This window comes from Perca fluviatilis, chromosome 7, assembly GCF_010015445.1.
Source record: "Perca fluviatilis chromosome 7, GENO_Pfluv_1.0, whole genome shotgun sequence".
Lineage (NCBI taxonomy): Eukaryota > Metazoa > Chordata > Actinopteri > Perciformes > Percidae > Perca > Perca fluviatilis.
In genome coordinates, this window is record NC_053118.1 from 12683881 (window position 1) to 12703292 (window position 19412).

Consider the following 19412-nt stretch of genomic DNA (forward strand, 5'->3'; position numbering starts at 1 on the left):
TTGGTTATTCTTTGAAAATCTGTGGATAATTTGCAGAACATTCTTGCCTAATCTGGTGATGTTGCAATACAACACTAAATGCAGTGGATAGATGGTATTATTCTGTGTCATCTGAAGTGCGGATGGTTCCTAGGACCTCCACAGGATTTTGGTGTTTGAGCTCCTTACAGGCTAAATGTAGATGGGTGAGAGAGGGTGAGTGAAATTAAGCAGAAGAGCCATAGGAATTATATTCCTTATATAATGCACCCTCGAGCAAAATATACTGGGGTTGAGTGCTTTTTGATGTGACATTTACAAACTCAGATTATTAAAAACTCAGGCAAAGCTGATTTCCTTTGTCTCTGGATCCTGTGGTGATTTCGAGATCATTTGAAGTTTTTGCTGTAAAGTTGAGAAGCCGAAAACAGAGGTCACTGCAGTACACCGCAGCTTTCTCTATGTGGCTGACACGTCAGAAGCAGCTGGTCTCACATTGTCATACTAACGTGATCCATCCTTGTCCACAGGGTGGTGTTACTGGACTGTGCACTTGATGTAGGCAATGCAACTCACTGGTGGGTCACACCACTTTATAAAAGTTTTTTTAGTTTTCATATCTTTCTCCATGGCATATTTATTTTCTTTTGCATCATGTATAATGTGGTGACCTACAAAGACCTCCAGATACTTCACTCCCAGGTGTTTATCTAGGTATAGTTCTCTGTTACTAGCATTATTTGACTATGCCCGATGAAGATCTTTGTTGGATCAAAACAAATTAAGCTCGGAGCTTTCAGTGTGCTGATCTGTTTTTATGTCTGTATTATTAGGACGTCACGAACCAATTTGACTAAGTACGGACTTATTAATGTCTTGGCCTAACTTTAAGCACATTACCCCACCCTAATATGTTCACTGCAGCTCCACACAGAGAGGAAATGTCAGAAGTACAAGATAGTGACACATTTCTTTTGCATCATGTGGGTTAGAGAGCAAGATAAAAAAAAAAAAAAAGAAAAACTGAATGGTTTAGTAACTGCTCGTGATGTTGAGTAATGTGTAATACAAGAAAAAGGTTGAGGAATAGAATTTGTAGTTTGTTCCTATTGTCAGTATGATTTTAAAATTACCAAAATGCAGCGGTTATGTTTCATTTCCCCACGTTTTTGTAAGATCACGCCTGCTGTGCGAGATGCCGTAATTGAAAGGACAAATTTGACGCACCCACAATGCAGCAACACCCTCTTGACCTGGTCAGTGTCATTGTGAGTCTACTGCCCCACCTGTGTAATCACAAATGATTAAATATAGTAAATCAAATCAGATTAAATAGACGAATAAGTAGCTTCTTTGAAATAGATTTATTCTCATTATAAACTGGTCAAATAACATCACTATATTCACTATCAGTAGTACATTTGAAAGACATAAAAAGAGGAAGCAGGAGAAAGAGAACATTTTAAATGGTGTGCTGTGGATTTATCACAGATTAAAAAAAGAAGTGCATGCTGATGTCTTTAATAACATGTCTTTATTGCCACCATATTTGTCTTTTGTTAGCAATGCTTGCTAAAGAGCCAAACATAACGGACGGTCAAGATTCCATGTCTTATTTTACATCTTCAGCATACCAAAACAAAGCATTTACTGTTAGCCACTTTTACTGAAAAGAAAGAAGCCGTTGAGTTAACAGGGCGTTCGTTTGGTTGATTTGAATGACTGTATGATGCTTTTCACAAGGTCAAAACCCTCTTTACGTCTTCTGTGAGAGAAAAATCGGATTTTCATGAAATTCATCCAAACAAATGCGTTGTATCGCTCTAATATTACTGCTACTACACTTTTCTTACTGTCAACCATTTTCTTATTCATCAATGCTGTTAGTTTGTGAGCAGCAAAAATGGCAACATACATTCAAGCTACACGATTGTTAGTATTATTTTTCTTTAGAGTAACAAACTACAGCATGTAGTTTTGCATTATTGCTGGCTTTGCTTACTCTACATAAGCATGGAGAGACTGATTTAAAGGTATAATACGTAGGAGGAATCGTTTACTGTTTGAAAACACACAGCGTTCAATGTTGGCCCACTTCTCCCGAACAAAGCCCAGAATCAGAGGAATAAAACGTTTTCTGATTGTTTACAGCGGTTACATTCTAAAGCACAAATAAACACACCATCACCTCAACGGGAAGGTGCCGCATTGCCAGATTTTGTGTGAATGCAAAGCTTCATCCTGCGTGTGTGTGTCGGTTGAACTTGAGGCAGTATGAGGCGTCAAGGGCTGTGACAAAGCGGCGGTACCTGGGAATAAGAGCAAGTGGCACAACCTGCATGCTGTTAACGGCTGGGGGGTTACAAGGCCACGTGGGGCCAAAAGACTCTGTTGGTGATGCCCATAAACGTCCCGCACAAAGAAAAAAAAAGAAGAGAAAATTCAGGCAGAGGGCAGGGTTTCTGCAGATAAAGACAGCGCCACACACTTCTAGTAGATCATAAGTAATCATTGAGAAGGATTACTTTTGTATTAGTCTATACATCTTACCTACAAATCCTACATATTATACCTTTGATGGAAGCAAGCTATTTCAACTGAATAAATGTTGCAGCATCAGCAATCCAAATAAGCCTGTTAACAATTTAGAACATCGTTGTATACAGTGTGGAAAATCATGTGTCATTCATGTGTTTATAGATGTCAAATCATTTTCTACAGGTTTCTTACACTAATATGTCTTTGAGCGTCATTTTTATTGGAGACAATTATGTTTGAATACAAATGGTTATCCCTTTTCAGTGGCCAAAGGATGCAAAAGATGCCGTAGCAACCACGCTGTGTCATCAACATGTACTTGCGTCATCGACATGTACTTGTGTCATCGACATGTACTTGTGTCAGCTATCAACTAAAGAGTAATCTATATGCTTCGCGTTCCACTTCCGGGATTGCTCCGGTGCTGAAGGAAATTTGGCCGGATGCATGTATTTTCCGTTTCCTTCCGCCTTCTTTGTGTTGGAATTTTAAATCCGGTGGATTTATGAGGACTATTGTTGACTGCTCCTCATATCCCTGCAGGGTTAATTGAGACAGCTAGCTAGACTATCTGTCCAATCTGAGTTTTCTCTCGCACGACTATTTTGCAGCCACTCTGTGCAGAGTTTAACACCGCCCGTGACGATTCTGATTGTTTTAAAGAAATGCCATTAAACCAGAGCACGTTTTCCTCCCATCCCTGAATGCTATGTGGCGTAGCCAGACCCTCCTTCAGCGCGCTTTGGAGGAGGCTCTGGAAAAGCGAGACTAACTAAAGAGCAACAATGGATATAGCCTGTAGTGTGGATATGACTACAAGCAAAATGGCCAACAAGGTGAATGTTTCTCTTTTTTTGTAATTGTTTTGAAGCATTTGTGCTTCATCAGGCAGCATACAGTGGTAAGATGCATAGATAAAAAAAAGGGAAAGACATGCAACACAGTTTAGGAGCTGGCCTCCCAGTCAGCACCAGGACCACATGTTGTCCTCGTGGTCTGGTGAACCGTAGAGAATCCATGACGACATGTCTGACCCAGAACAGCCAACGGCATCGCCAGCGTCACTAGGAATCGCTTCCTGTCCTACAATGTGAATGTAAAATGATTGGTTCACATGAGGAAGGCTGATGTGTTGTTCAGCTGAGGAAGAAGGTGGGAAAGGTCAGTGGAGAACAGTAGAGCAGATTAGAATAACAGCAGCAGAAACTTATAAATGTTAACCTTGAATAGAACAGAACACATTTCTTTCAGCTGTTTAAATTTTCTTTGGTTCTTTCGTCCTGCGTGGTTTTGGTTGCTGCACCACTGAGACTCGTCATATTTGGTACATTATTAAGATAAACAGGTAACGTTAAACATGTTTTTTTTGTGTGGCTTTCTTTCTTCTTTCGGGGGCACAACTTTGCTGGATTCCTGTAAAAACCTCCTCAGTTTTAAGACTCCTACTGTAAGTGGGGTGGACATAGTACTGACGTGTTCCCATGTAAATCATCTTTAAAGTTATGTAGGGACCATTTTAAGTATAAAATACATAAAACGGCAAAAACAAAACTGGACAAAAGTGTACCTCTGAGGTTTGTAAATGACAATACAGAGAGTGGTAAAGTCTCTTACCTGACTTGCCTTTTTTTTCCCTCTCCCGGTCAGTGGAGAGGCTGGTGCAGTAAAGTGTAAACAACTTTGGAGGAATCCTTGGGCTTTTTATCCCCACCCAGCGGCAGATTGTGGACCTGCACCTGGTCCACACTGAATCAACACAGCAACAACAAACAGCCACCATCAAAGTTCATCTGGACATCTGACTTAGATCAAATCATAAAAGCAGCTCTTCATTTTGCTCCAGAACCATTAAAATGTTTGAATGTCCAAAACTGGGATGAGAAATTTATTGGGACTCTCATAAACTGGAGGAAGGTGTTGGATATCACAGAAGAGAGTAAAGACAGAGGAAAAGACAAGGAGTGGAAAAGTCTAAGGAGACCAGAGAGAAGGTGATGAAAGGAAGATAAAGAAGAAAGCAAGAGGGCCAATGTGGTTGTAAAATAGAAGCAAGACATAAAACAGTAGATTGTTGCTGTGGTCAACAGCTCAGACGGATGGCATAAGTGGGAAGAAGGAGACAGAGGGAAATGAAACAGACAGAGAGAAAGAGAGAGGGGGAGAGAGATAGAGAGAGAGAGAGAGAGAGAGAGAGAGAGAGAGAGAGAGAGAGAGAGAGAGAGAGACGTAGTTGAGGGGGCAAGAGAAAGTGGCAGAGATAGAGGAGGATGGTGTGTTACCTGGACAACTTGGAATAGTGGACAGTGATGTAGTTAGGGGCGGGGCTGTGAGTTTCAACTTCTGTGATTGGTGGAGCATCCTTCAGGGGAACGATGGCCGGGTGGCTGCTGTCACTCAAGTCGTCTGGCTCCTCCTGTGTACGCACACACGATACATTTGGATAATTTGTTATATATTGACATTCTTTTCCAGAGTTATACAAGACTCTCAAACTGTGTACCGAGTTGCGTACCGGTATGTCGGACATCTTGCCCTTTCTCACTGGAAAGGTCTGTTGGGCTGACTCATAGAACATGGTGTCAGCTGTCACTGAGGGACGCTGGGGTAACACACACACACACACACACACACACACACACACACACACACACACACACACACACACACACACAGAGAACAAGACAAAAAGTGAATAATAATAATAATAATAATAATAATATATCTTTATTTCAGACTCACAAGTAGGTCCATAGCAGGAAAAGCATGTATTTAAACTTTCAGCTACAGGTTAAACAAAAACAGAAGATGTTGAGTCATAAAACTAAATTACAAATTATAGAACAATAAGTACAGTACCTTGTTTGCTACTTCTCCTGAATCCATGTCGACTCTGTGCATGTTCTTACTGTGAAGAAACAGGGACAATATTATCAAACCACAACCAAGTGACGGCTCATACCACAAAAGTAATGCTAACAAACCGTTCTTTTTTTAAATCATGTGGAAGGTTACAGAAATGGCAGTGAGTAAATAGCAGTGTGCTTCCTGTCACCTGATCATAATGGCCACTGTGAGAGTGATGAGTCCAGCAGACACCCCTACTGCTGACGCCAAGGCAATGACCTTAAGACGGCCTGCCAGGGGGAGGATAATAAAGGTTATCAACATGACTAGAAACAAGAACAAAAGGTGGGGGGAAATGATGAATAACATGAGATGAATAAAAATAGTGCAATAGAAAAATAGAAACAGAGAAAGTGAGCATCATCTTGCAGGCGTCTAGACTTGAGACTTGTGTTTCCAGTTCTGATTTCCAAAACCTAACTCCACTCCTTCAGCTGTCTAGACTTAAATAGTAGTTTTCCACAACACCTCATCACCCCCTCCTCCTTCCTCATAGTGAGAGGGCTTTACATGACTCACCATGACTCATAGAAAAACAGTCAGAAACCATGAGACTATACATAACGAAGGCCGGACCTCAAGCTGCGATAGTGAAAGGGAGGTTTCATCACTCATCATTTCAAACACACAGAAACCTATCCAAACATCCCTCAGAGGAGCGCGCACTTTTTGGGTCATTGTCTGAGATAATCAGAAACATAGATGTAAAAATGGGGCAGGGGTGTTTCACTAAGGTTATCAGTGACACCTCATCGCTTCCGTTACACTTCTTAAAGTGACAACGGCATGCACAAAAACTCACAACGTACACAGCCATTTCAGTAAGCGCAGGGGAGTGTCAGGGAACAGCTGTCAGCGGAGATGAACCACTGAAGGCCTTCAGACAACTCATGAAAAGCACCACATGAAAAAATCTACTGTAAAATGTTTTTGTCTCAAAGGTTGCTATGATATTAAAGGGCTCACCTTTATCTGCTGGTGTACCTAATGTGGGGAAGCTATTTCCAAGGGGAAATCTTCTAGTGTACAGGGACCATATACTTTACAAGAGCCTATTGCTAGTGGCTCGGTGAGGCTGTATTTAGGCACTCTTTGAGCTAAATGTTCGCAATGACAATGCTAACATGCTGATGTTTGGCAAGTATATTGTTTACCATGTATAAACCAAAGTATTGGACTAATTAAAAATCTGACCTGATGATGACGTTAAAGTTAAAAGAATAGTTCAGTTTTTTCAGTGAAAGGTTAGTATATTTGTGTTATTTTGTGATTTTGGTGTTTTAAAGGGTTATGAACTAACAAAACCAACAAACTAACTAACCGATCGAGCCAGCCGTAGACCAGCACCTCTCGTGTTCTGTGTGGTAAAATGACTGATTTTGTCAATGGCGTCTGGTGGCTTTGACGCGTAATCTTAAACAGGGCTGTCCGACGGCAAGGCAAAGTGGTGAAAATATTCTTAATATACCTAAACTTTTTTTTTTTTAGGTGGCTAAGATACATTAGCTGCTGCCACCATCCACAGCAGAACATTTCTTAATTTCCATGCCTGTCCTCCTCACTGCTTCTCTTAACTGGCGGCGTGCTGACCACCATTTACTGTAGGTAATACACTGACTACAGATGAGTGCCTCATACAACCCCACTTGAGAAAATCAGCACTATCCTAAGAGATCACCAACGTTATTACAATTCACCCTGAGGGGGACAGAAAATCCATTCAATAGCTTTCGAGACATTTCACTGAAAACCACAAATGTGGAACCTCATGGTGGCGCTAGAGGAAAGGTCAGTGGAGGTGTCATCCTCTGGAGAACATGAATGTGTGTACAAAATATCATAGCAATCCATCTGATATTTGCTGACATATTTCACTCCAGAACTGTACCAACAAACACAAAATGCTTTTTTTAATGTTTTGATAAAACACATAGACAGAACAGCAAAAGACAAAGAAGTGTCCGTGCATGAATCATTGTGTACCTCTGACTCTCACAGTGAGGACAGGAGAGCTGTGCGCTCCGATTCGATTCCTGGCCTCGCAGTAGTACTGGCCGCTCTCTCTAGGGCCGACCTCTGAGAAGGTGAAGACAGGACCAGACTTGGTGCCCCACGCTGCATAGAGCACAGAACGGGAGTAGATCAGCTTACTGTTTCAGATAGTGTTGGAGGATACAAACCAACAGACAGTCCAGAGGCACACAGAGCAAGACACTGACTTCAAACATTTAGCACAGGTTATAGAGGTAGGTATTGATGATTTTGTAATGTTAACCTTGAGTGGAACCACATTTTTACGATGCTAACATTGTACAGAGCCCCCGTCCAGAGCTAAGCGGTGCCATGTGAAGTTGTCCACTGCAGGGTTGGCCTGACTGCTGCAGGTCAGGGTCAAAGGTCGGCCAGCATCCACCACACTGGAGGGACGAGCTAGAACTGAGGTGTTCTTAGGAGGGTCTGGAGAGAGAGGAACAGAAAGATAGATGCACAGGGTTACAGAAGGTTCTTAGTCTTGTTAATAGACAGGGCAAAGAGAACAGAGAACAGATAGCGTGAGAAGGAGAGAAACTATAGAGTTATCCAGGAGAGGAGTGGTATCAGTGCATCTGACTCCTCCTTTCCAACATGATAACTGAGCAGTAGGTCATCAGGACAATATAAGTATTTACACAAACAGGCAAAAGGCAAACCCAGCCCTGATAGAAAAGGATCTGAATCCAGCAATCCAGATGACTCCCAAACATTGCTCTCTCTCACACACACACACACACACACACACACACACACACACACACACACACACACACACACACACACACACACACACACACACACACACACACACACACACACACGTTTGTGGCACTATTTTTGTGGGAACCCATCATTGACATAATGCATTCCCTAGCCCCTTACCCTAACCTTAACCATCACAACTAAATGCCTAACCTTAACCCTTACCCTCACCCTAACCATAACCTAATTCTATCCCTAATCCTACAACCAAGTCTTAACCCTCAAACAGCCCTTTAAACTTGTGGGGTCCAGCATTTTGGCCCCACAAAGCTGTCGGGACCCCACAAGTATACTGGACTCCCAGCTTTTGGACCCCACGAATATAGTTAAACAAGCCCCCATACACACACACACACACACACATACACACACACTACTTACAAAGTATAGTGAGGGTAGCAACAGGGGAGGTCTGGTATCCGAAGCGGTTCCAGGCTGTACAGTAGTACTGACCAGCAAGGTGAGCACGCACTGAGGGGAAGGTCAGGTTCTGGAAGCTTCCTTTAGCCAACACCTGGTCACCTAGGATACGATACCAAGCATACCTGCAGGAGGGAAGATGATGATGATGATGATGATGATGATGATGATGATGATTAAAATGATTATAGGAATGGGCAATTTGCAATAATAAAATATTTGGTGATATAACACTATAACAATAAATATTCAAATGGTTTTGTTCATATGGCCCAGTCCTTATTTACAACACCTTAAAGCAAAGTGAAAGTCTGACTTAGAAAAGTTAAGATAGAAAAATCTAATAGAATAGAAATAGAAAAAAAGCCAACAAGGGCCATGATAATAAAAACTACCTGCTGGCAGGAGGGTGGGCGTGGCTGACACAGCTGAGGTTAACATATGAGCCTTCTCTGATGTCAGCTGGAGGACTCACCAGCACACGCGTGTTTTTTGGAGAGTCTAAACAGGCAGAGAGAAAACCAGAAGCATCGTTAACTGTCACGTTCGTTTTTTAATTTGACGTTTAGTCCAACGCACCAGTAATCCATTTGAGTGACCAACAGCTTCTCATAGAAGAATGCGGAGTGGAATGGAGGCAGCACTGGTGCCTACCCAACGCTGAGAGTCCGATAAAGTCAAAAGTTGATTAACATATATGACAAAGAACAGCAGCAAGTTTTCACTTCGGAGCAAGGAATGTTTGCTTGAAAAAGTGACTACAAAATAGATGAAGATTCATTTTCTGTCGACTGACGAATCAATTCACTGATGAAATTGCATTTCGTCACCTTCCTAAAATATCATTTTCATCAAGTCATTTTTTGACAAAAAATATTATTTTTGCCTAAATCATCTCCTCATGGTGCTGGCCACCTCTGGTAAAATTGCTTACATCCTCAGTTGAACAGATCATGTGATTCTAGATCTTTAGTATAATGGCCTATGTCAAGCATGTGACTTAGGCCGTTCAGATTTTTGTGTTTTCTGAAAAAACAGAAAAAAATGACATAGGCCATTATTTTAGGAAGGTGACGATTTTGATGCATGTTCTTAACAAAAGTAAAAGTATGAACAGTCAGCAGTTTGGGTTTGTATCACTTCCTTCGGAATCCATATGATAGAAGAATCCCATCATGACCAGAGTTTAAAATAGAGTTGTTGCCTAATCACTTAACCCAAACTAACCTTTGACAGATTTGCACAACAGGACCTAAAAATTGAAACATACAACGAGACTTAATATGGGTTTACAAAAGTGTTTGTTGCTCTCAAAATGAAATTCTGATCCAAGCATGTAGTTGTGATTCTGAAATGTGCAAGTGTTTGAAGTGGGGCAATGCAAAAATCCAACAAACTTACAGGTGACATTGAGTAGCAGTGGTTTGGAGCGGTCTGTTCCCAGTGAGTTGCGTGCTACACAGAAGTACTCTCCTCTGTCTGTGTATTTGAGGTGGGACAGGCGGAGCTGAGGCCTAAAACTGTCTGGGATGCTGCCACTCTCCATGTCTGGAGAGCAGGTAAAGACACACGTGAAAATTAGTGCACACACAAGCATGATCTAAAGACAATAAAATATAATATCTTTTTCTTCAAAGGTCCTGCAATTCCAGGGGAAAGATTCCAAAGCTTCAGCTGTTGATAGCTGTCCAAGGAAAATGTGATCCTACTCTGCTTCAACAAATCATTAAAGGACCTTCACTTATCCAAGTGCAGGACAAAATTCACATTACAGCATGAGCATGTCATCAACCAGTCCAGGCTCAGATCCACGACCAAGCCAGTAAATTGAACAGTAAGTGTCCTGTCATCATATGCTGCGTTATTGGTGAACACACATGCTGTCCTGTACCTTTGAACCATGCGAAGCTTTCTACAGGTGGAGCTGCGTCGCTACTGCAGGTGAGGGTGACTGACCCCCCCTCTGACACCTCCCCCACTGGAAAGGCTGCTATGGAGGTAGAGCGTGGACCGTCTGGGGAGTCAAAACGGGAAGAGAAGGATATACGAGGAAGAAAAAGGGACAAAGAGGACAGAAAGGAAAGGAGAGTGGAGATGAAATACTGCAAAACGTAAGTGCAGTTTACACTATATCAAACGTAATTCAATCTTTTAACATGTATCAGGGCCAATAGCAGGTGTGACATATACAATAACATTTTATCTATTTGTTTGCTTTTATTTTTTTATTTTTGGTTGGCTTTATCGAGATTACTCACGTCCCAGAGCCAGCGAGAGGGATGGCGACTGTACGTTCTGTGGTGGGATTGGTCGACAGGTGTACGCGCCGGCGTGCTGCTGGTCAAAGCGGTTGATGATCATCCATTTCTCATAGGAGCCGAGGTTTAGTCCGTTTCTGTGTGCAGAGCATCATATTATATCTACAGTATAGCAGACAGCAAACATTAGCTACACGTCTTGAACCACTGCCTGGGTGACCAATAATACACCCACATGTACAACAACACACCTGTACAGTGCAAGGCTCCTTCCAGGAGCAGCACATCCTCTGGCCTGGCAGCCTACAAACACAGTCTCTCCCAAGCCAAACATGTTGGCGGGCCTAGCTGGATGCACCTGGACGTGGAGGTCTGAAACACACGCAAACATTCACACATGCACAAAACCAGTGGCTGGGTGAGTCCAGTGCAGCTTTTGTTTGTATGAACCTACCTGTTACATCGAGAGAGATGGTGTCAGGGGAGGTCCATCTCCCCAGCGGTTGGTCCGTCTCAAACCTGAAGTGGTAGTGGCCTGCATCGCTCAGCTTAACAAGACGAATCTGGACTGAACAGCTGGAGTAGCTGCCCCCGATGTAGCTGGAACCCACAATTCATTTTAATACATGTGTGCGTTATTTCACATTTACAGCGTGTCAGCTCTCACAAATCCCCGGCCGCATGTTTCATCCTACCGAGTGCGTCCGCGGTATGACAGGCTGATCTCGTTGGGGTCAGTGTGGTGAGTGAACTCCCTGCGACCCTCTGCAGACACACGGAACCACATGACCCGCTTCACCGTGTGACCTGTAAAAAAAATAATTTTATAAAAAATAAGGCTTTAGGTTTTACAGCTCACCTTAGTTGCTTGGAACTTGGGACACATGTAGCATCCAGAGCATTTCATGGCTTTATTAATCATTAGAGATATTTGAAAAAAAAAGGTTTATACATGGATTTGATACCTGATGGGTAGTCATAACGGCAGGGCAGAGTGACAGTTGTTCCTGCCCACACACAGATCTCCTTCCTGGAAAAAGACACACTCCACCTGCTCTGGATACCTGCTGGACAATTTAATGGCACAAACAAAAATTATAAACAACAAGAAACACAAATGCAACAATTACATAAACACGTGCACAGTTAAAAAAAACTAAAATGCACACAGAGTATGCACACCTAAAAAGGTGTGTAAAGTACACCAGGCTGATAGAAGAAGAGTGTGTTTTTATGAAAGGCCAGCTCAGGGTTCCAAACAAATCCACAAAGTCACATCCACAAAAATTGCTTGCCATATAAAATGAGCTACCAAAGGTTTAGGGAATACATGCTTGAAGACTAAAAGAGTTGTAAATTTCAACTGCACACAAGTACAAATTTTCCTTCGGTGTGGCTCCTCAGAGTAAGACTTGTCAAACCACAGCTCTGATCCACTCAGAGCGTGACACATAAAACTGAAGCAGTGAAAATGAGCTTTGATGTGCAGCCGTGGTGTCATCCTGTGCTGCTAACTGCCTGCCTGGCTGACTACCTTGCACAAAAGACAATCAATACTTATAAATAACTTGAGCGTAAAGGCAAGGGCACCTGGCTGCAGGACCTTATGTGCATAATGGCTCCTATAAGTCATTTCTTTTTCAACTGTTCAACTGTAGGAGAATATCTACAGTAGAATATAATACAAATATCTGACAATTAAGGAGCCTGCCAGTTCATCTCTCACCCCCTTAAGTAATAAGAATATACTTATTAAACCTTGTTCAGTTAGGTTTTACACCTCATGATTAAAAAAAAGTTGTAATTTCAGATATATTTTTCTCTTACCTGGTAAAGCTGTAAGGATGATGCCCAGAACTAACGCACCTGCCAACATCTCCGCTGACACAAGCTCTGTAATGTCACCGGAGAAGGGGAAAAGCACAGGGATACATAGAGGTGAACAAAACATTATCAGGAAAAAAAAAACACCACCCAGATGATTAAATGTGAAGCACTCACCCCTTAAAGTATCTTCATTCAACTCAGTCAGTCAGACAGAAGGAGGTTTGAGGGATGCGTGCCACTCGAACCGCGATGGAGGTGAGTTCTCAGAGCGATGGGAGTTGCACTGTGATCACAACCGGGTGGTAGGAGATGCGAGGAGGAGTGGAAGGGCAGAAGGAGGGGGATGAGGAAGTAACTTCAGCTTCCTTCCTATATTCTATCTTTTCAACTTTCAACCGTTTCTGTTTTCCTTTTTAGTCCACTTCTCCCTCTGAAACAGCTTTTGAAGGTCAGTGATCTGATGACTTTGGGTTCCTACTTTGTGTTATTGTGAGGATGTGACATCCTTATGATCACGTCACCTTTCACAATGGGCTTCTGTATGTCATTAACAGACTATTTCCTAACTGGATTTTTTGGATCTGCGATACAATTCTAGGAACTCTTGGCAATCGTCTGTGACACATTTGACATCCCACATCTTTATTTGACCCATTCAAGTATTGATGAGTGCAGCTTTAACTAAATATTCACCCTGATCAATAGACATGCGGAATATCCAGTGATCAAATTAATTGCACTCTCCTCTGACATATCCTGATATTGGAGCAAACTTTGAGCATCGAGATTGACCGATTGTTAAAAAGACAAACATGTATGGTTCATTAGTCAAATTAATTCAGGCCTGTTGGCGTACATTGGTATACATAAGTCAAGCAGGCATAGACTCGGCGGCCCAGATGTCCTTTAATCCACTGCTCTAATTGAGAATTGTTGGCACAGAAAACTACCCACAACCAGACGTGAGGAGGTTTGAGACCTCTCAGTTAACTGTGTCCACTTAGCCTGATGAGTCTAAATGACTTTAACATCCTACCCTGCCACAAGTTGGCCAATAGATGTCAGTTTAGCGGCATGACTTGGCCAATTGGCTACTTACCCTAGCTCTGACCCAAGAGTAATGATGATGTACAGTTTAACTCTTCAGTCAATCTCTATTCACAGGCATCCAAGTCAGGGAAGAAAGGGGGGGGGGGGCTAACTTTAAGGTTTCAGAGATGATATCTTGATCTACATCTGGAAATGAAGGCTGACGTTTTACTTATTAGTCGACTAATCAAAGATGAGGGAGGGGGGCAGTATAAGGGATCAGTGCTGATGTCCGGAAACTTGCTCTTTTCTGTTGCTCTTCACATACAGTAAACAAACGGAATAGTTGTGGCCTTAATGATTATTAGGTGAATAGGTAAGACTCAGTATATGTTCCTCATGCAGTTCTTTATGTGTTTGTCATTTTTGCCTTTATTCGATAGGCAGACATTAGACAGGAGACAAGGGAAGAGAGAGGGGTATGACATGCAACACAGGTCCTCTGGCTGGAATCAAAACCGTGGATGCTGTGGTAATGTAACCATTAGGCAATCAAGACGCCCCCTAAAAAAAGGTCTGCATAATGTTTAGTGGGGAATTTGAACTTGACTTTAAACAGCAACTCTAATAAGTAACAGAAATTCTCTGGTTGGGAAAGTCAAAATATAATCAAAATCCTCCGGATATGAAGTTAAATGAACAATATATTCCAGTTCACAGATTGCTAGGTTGGATTATGGGCTGGGACCCGAAATGGGTCGCAGGCCCTCCTCTATGGGTATCCACATGACAGGAAAAGTTTGCATGATTTAATGATTCTGGATCCCAGGGGAAAAAAAAGTCATTTTGGTCTCTGGCTGAAAAGTTTTAAGAACCTTCCCCCTCCAAATACTGTCTGTATTATGTTGAGTAAGAAGAGTGGTGGGCTTTGAGCTTAACCTGTAACCACAGAATGACTTCAAAAGGATCACGGCACACTAATAGGTCAAAGCCTGATGTAATCTTAATCGAAAGCAGACCGGACTAAACGAATGAAGAGAAACAGATGGATGGCGCTAGATTAAGTGTGACTGACCACAAACAGAGAGAGAAAGAGGGTGAGAGAGGGAGGAATGAGAAAGTTTGAAGGGGAAGGTAGAAGAGAGGGGGTGAAAAAAAGAGACAAAAACATGATGAGGTAAGGTTGGTTGGAAAGACAGAAAAGAGGGACAGGAGATGAAGCGAGAGAAGCGGAGGAAGTTGAGAGGAAAAGGAGGAAGAAAGATTAAAAAAGAAGGCGAAAGGTTTATAAGAGTGTTAGGTTTGTCAGAGGAAGAGAAATGGAAAGAGGGAGCAATAGACACATGTATGACAGCGTATCCAACCCTTACGGTAGGGAAGGTATCCATCCACTGACCGCAGCCTCCAGGCCAGATGAAGTGTGACCGTCTGGTGGTCGGACTGGACCTGAAGATTTTCCGCTGTTGCAAAACACTTCCTGCCTGCTGTTTTCATGTAATGGGACCGCTCGCAGTTTGCTCCCCTGCCATACTTTAAGTTGTACAATATGTTATTTCTACGTTATTCCTTATGCCCACAGATTAGACTCTTGGCTCTCCGGGCCCTCCAGCCTTGGATGGACTCCACGTAAGCAAATAATGATTCGACTGTCCAACATGTGTTAGTCTTCAAATTGAGTGGTGCTCTCCACGGGGGAAGTCTGGGCCAGGATGACGATGATCAGAGCTACAATCATATCTGACAAGGTGATATGTTGTTCCTGTGCTGTCTTTTAGGCGCTCCACATGACTTGATGAGCGGGAGCTTTGCCAAGAGAATCTTTGAACCAGCGGGGAATTAAATAAAAGAAATATAAAGAAACTGAGAGAGAGAAAGGAAGGGGTTCTTCTTTGTTAAACTACCTTATCAATAAAACACAGTATTTAACCACTTACGACACTTGACTTATATACATAAGCCAAACCAAACACTTGATGAATTTTTAAAACTCTTAAATCTCTGAAACCTATTGGAGCTCTATTAAAGTTACCCCGGTTTTGCTCATTCTGTCCCATTCACAAACTCTACTGCAGGGTTGGATTTCTGCTCCTTGTCTGCCAGAGACCTGTCTGTGGCTGCTGTGGTATTCCTCGCTGAATGACTCATGTCTGGTGGTTATTGTGGGCAGGCTTTTGGCTACCCCCCCCCCCCCATCTCTCACCCCGTCTAGTGGCAGCAGACAAAATTACATCTTTTTATGAGCCTCGTCCAACCGAGCTGACTAAGATCAGGTTCTCAGTTAACCAGGCGAGATGAGTGAAGGAAACATTTTTGGTTAGTGATGTAAGAATAGGCCTACGTTGACATTTTAACTTTTCTTAGGTTGAATAATACTGCTTTTTTTGTTTTAAAATTAAAGCTGATGAGAACGATGAAGAATACACCTGATTTTAAAGGTGCATATGTGGATTTGAGGCTGCTATTGAGGCAAAATAAAACAAAAGAAAGCAGTTTACCTTTATCTGAAAATCAAGATAATTCTCAAATCTGCTTTTGAAAGCTTAGAGCTTTAACCCAGTAATATATATATCTATATCACTCAGCCAGTTACCTTGGGGGTGGGGCTAGGAGGACGTGTGTTATTCATTGTGTAGATTTAAATTCTGAAGATCGGTTGCTCTTTTACTGAATGTATTTAATGTAATGTATGTACATCACCTTTACCTGAGCTGGTTTGATAAAGATGAATTAATATGTAGTGCTAACTGATTACAACAACATCAAAAAAACAATCTGTGCAATCAGACTAGCTTAGCAAATCCAGTCCTAATTCAACCATGCAAAACAGACAACCAGTGCCGGCCCCAGAAATATTCTGGCCCATAACCCCCTGTAAAACCACAATACGTCACATTTACATGTTAGTTTTACATGTTAAGGATGGATTTGGTTTTGGATTTTTTTTACAAAGCCAGACTAGCTGTTTCCCCATTGTCAGTCTTTATGCTAAGCTAAGCTAACTGGCTGCTGGCGATAGCTTCACATTTACAGCACAGATATGAGAGTGGTATCGCTCTTCTCTAACTTTTTGCAAGAAAGTTAATGAACTTATTTCCCAAAATGCCAAACTGATGACAATTTCCCCTTCTTTTAACCAAGTGTTTTATTTGCCTATCCGTGACCAGAAGTCATAAAATCATAACATCAATCAATCATATCAACATTTTGTTTGCTGAGTATGTTGAACCGTTCCAGGAAATTTGCAGACCAGGTGTTTTATCGGTTGTTAATACACACACACACACACACACACACACACATACACACACACACACACACATACACAGCTACACACACAAATAAAAAAAACTGTCACTGAGTCCTGTGGAGCACTTTAAAATCACTGCTTTGGTCTTCAGAGACAGGAGGTGTGAGGAAAAGAAGAGTACACCTCGTTCACCTCTACTGTCCACAGCTGGGAAGCTTAATCTTCAGTGGTGCAAACTTTCTACTGAGATCCAAACAACCCTGTCTGTCTGTCTGTCTGTCTGTCTTACTGTCCGTCTGTCTGTCTGTCTGTCTGTCCGTCTTACTGTCTGTCTATCTTACTGTCTGTCTGTCTGTCTGTCTGTCTGTCTTCTACTGAGATCCAAACAACCCTGTCTGTCTGTGTCTGTCTGTCTGTCTGTCTGTTTGTCTGTTTGCCTTACTGTCTTTCTGTCTGTCTGTCTGTCTGTCTGTCTGTCTTACTGTCTTACTGTCTTACTGTCTTTCTGTCTGTCTGTCTGTCTGTCTTACTGTCTGTCTGTCTGTCTGTCTGTCTTCTACTGAGATCCAAACGACCCTGTCTGTCTGTGTGTCTGTCTGTCTGTCTGTCTGTTGTCTGTTTGTCTTACTGTCTTTCTGTCTGTCTGTCTGTCTGTCTGTCTGTCTTACTGTCTTACTGTCCTACTGTCTTTCTGTCTGTCTGTCTGTTGTCTGTTTGTCTTACTGTCTTTCTGTCTGTCTGTCTGTCTGTGTGTCTGTCTTACTGTCTGTCTGTATTTCTTAGGTTTTAAAATATGAGTAAAAACCATTTCCTGGTTGAGACTGAGAGAGAACATGTGTGTTTTCTCTATGTGTATGAGAGAGAGAGTGTGTGGGAGTCTGTGTGTGTGTGTGTGTGTGTGTGTGTGTGTGTGTGTGTGTGTGTGTGTGTGTGTGTGTGTGTGTGTGTGTGTGTGTGTGTGTGTGTGTGTGTGTGTGTGTGTGTGTATTTTACCATGTGCAGAGTCCCTGTATGGGACCGAATGAAGTCGGATATGAGGGAACCTGTCAGGTCTGGGCTACTGTCGGAAACCCTCCTATTTCCCCTTCCTCCTCTTCCTCTTCATCCTTCTTTCAGCATCTGCAGATTGTACAAGACATCCAGGATATAAATTGTTGTTAAGTTAGTATGATATATATGATTTTAAAGTCACAGTGCATCATTTGGCAACACAACAAACTGCAGTTTTGATAGACCACTGCTATTCAAAATGTTTCATATTGCTGCTTTCTTTTAAATCAAAGTATTAGGATCTTCAGAGATAACAAACCTCACTGAACCCTATAATGGAATAAAATGTTTTAATAATGTTAATAAAGTATTATAAACTTGAGAGTAGAGAGATCTGTAGAATCTGGGATATAAAAAAGTAATGATTTGCTTCTGAAATTACAGACCTACCGTGTTTTGCAGATGAAGCTAAAAGATAAATAAAGGATAAAAGGAGCAGATTGGCAATGCTGCAATTAGAGAACAAAACAAACCAGTCTTGAGTAAGTTTACTATTGTTGGATAGGTTAAAAGAAAAAGAAATCAGCCTTCACTTGGTTTGTAGGTTAGCCTTTTTGATAAACATTAGCACTTCTGTTAAGGAAAGATCACTCAACAATGTAGCTAGTGAGTAAAAGGTTATGAACAGCATTTTTGTTGACTTACCAAATCACTTTTCAGCTATTTAGATTCATTAATTTGATCCAGAATGGCCAAAAACACACTAAACTAGCTCTTCATCTGTGTTTTATTTGGTGCCAAGTTTATTTTCTGGGAATTACTGTCTATTTTAGGCATTACAAACATTATCACTACCACACACATATGAATTCTCAAGACAAACAGTCAATAAGCTGTGTCACATTGAAAATCACTGTTTGTTTTGAAGCTTTGGGGACATATGAATTTCAACACAAGCAGTGTTTGAACGGTGTGAAACCTGTAACAATCTTTTGATCACAACTGTATACAGTGTCATGTCCGTAAGAATCAAACCATTGTGGAGCTTATTATGTTGGGGTTGGGCTGTTAAATATTTTGAAAAAACAAAGAAACAAGAAAAACAATTTTAATATGTACGTAGCTCTTCTTACTCTCATGGAGGTTACCTTAATGACTGCAATCTGTTAATTCGGAAGCCCAAAATATCCAAATATATACTACAAGCTGGAACAAAGGGGGAGCAATCAGATTTGGATGGTGTCCAGTCCTACCCTGGCAGCCCTGTGCCTACGCCCCTGGTTTTACATCGTCCACATGGAACAAGCCCAGTCCAGGACTTTCCTGCAATCCCAACCCCAATCCTAACCTTAAACCTAACCCTGTAATTAGTTTTTTTTTGAGGGAAAATGGTCTACACAAGTCATTTTCTGGTAATTGACTGC

At 41.8% G+C, this 19412-nt stretch overlaps 1 protein-coding gene across 3 annotated transcripts; it reads right to left on the reverse strand.

The window, feature by feature from the left end:
- Positions 1-1324: 1324 nt before the first annotated feature.
- On the reverse strand, positions 1325-13028 carry si:dkey-33i11.1 (sialoadhesin). Of its 3 annotated transcripts, none has more exons than XM_039804725.1 (19): positions 12897-13028; positions 12723-12788; positions 11861-11959; positions 11591-11702; positions 11350-11495; positions 11147-11267; positions 10896-11032; positions 10529-10651; positions 10039-10185; positions 9033-9138; positions 8599-8762; positions 7729-7878; positions 7405-7536; positions 5570-5651; positions 5374-5422; positions 5030-5116; positions 4797-4930; positions 4132-4263; positions 1325-3657 (listed from the first exon to the last, which is right to left on the reverse strand). In XM_039804725.1, exons 2-18 carry the CDS (start codon positions 12769-12771, stop codon positions 4161-4163), a joined length of 1941 nt encoding a protein of 646 aa, XP_039660659.1. In that variant the 5' UTR covers positions 12772-12788; positions 12897-13028; the 3' UTR covers positions 1325-3657; positions 4132-4160. The 3 variants fall into 3 exon arrangements, with proteins under 3 accessions (XP_039660659.1, XP_039660658.1, XP_039660657.1); XM_039804724.1 differs by having other exon boundaries at positions 1325-3600; positions 11861-11962; XM_039804723.1 differs by having other exon boundaries at positions 11861-11962.
- Between the last annotated feature and the right edge of the window lie 6384 nt (positions 13029-19412).

Bases quoted from the DNA above. Each gene is read 5' to 3' on its own strand.
- si:dkey-33i11.1 (XM_039804724.1), bottom strand. From the start codon at position 12,771: ATGTTGGCAGGTGCGTTAGTTCTGGGCATCATCCTTACAGCTTTACCA. The intron at 5,652-7,404 runs GTACACAATGAT...TCCCCCTGGCAG, and splicing joins CCTCACTGTGAGAGTCAGAG to GCCGTCTTAAGGTCATTGCC. The intron at 4,264-4,796 runs GTAACACACCAT...GTGTTGATTCAG, and splicing joins CACTATTCCAAGTTGTCCAG to TGTGGACCAGGTGCAGGTCC.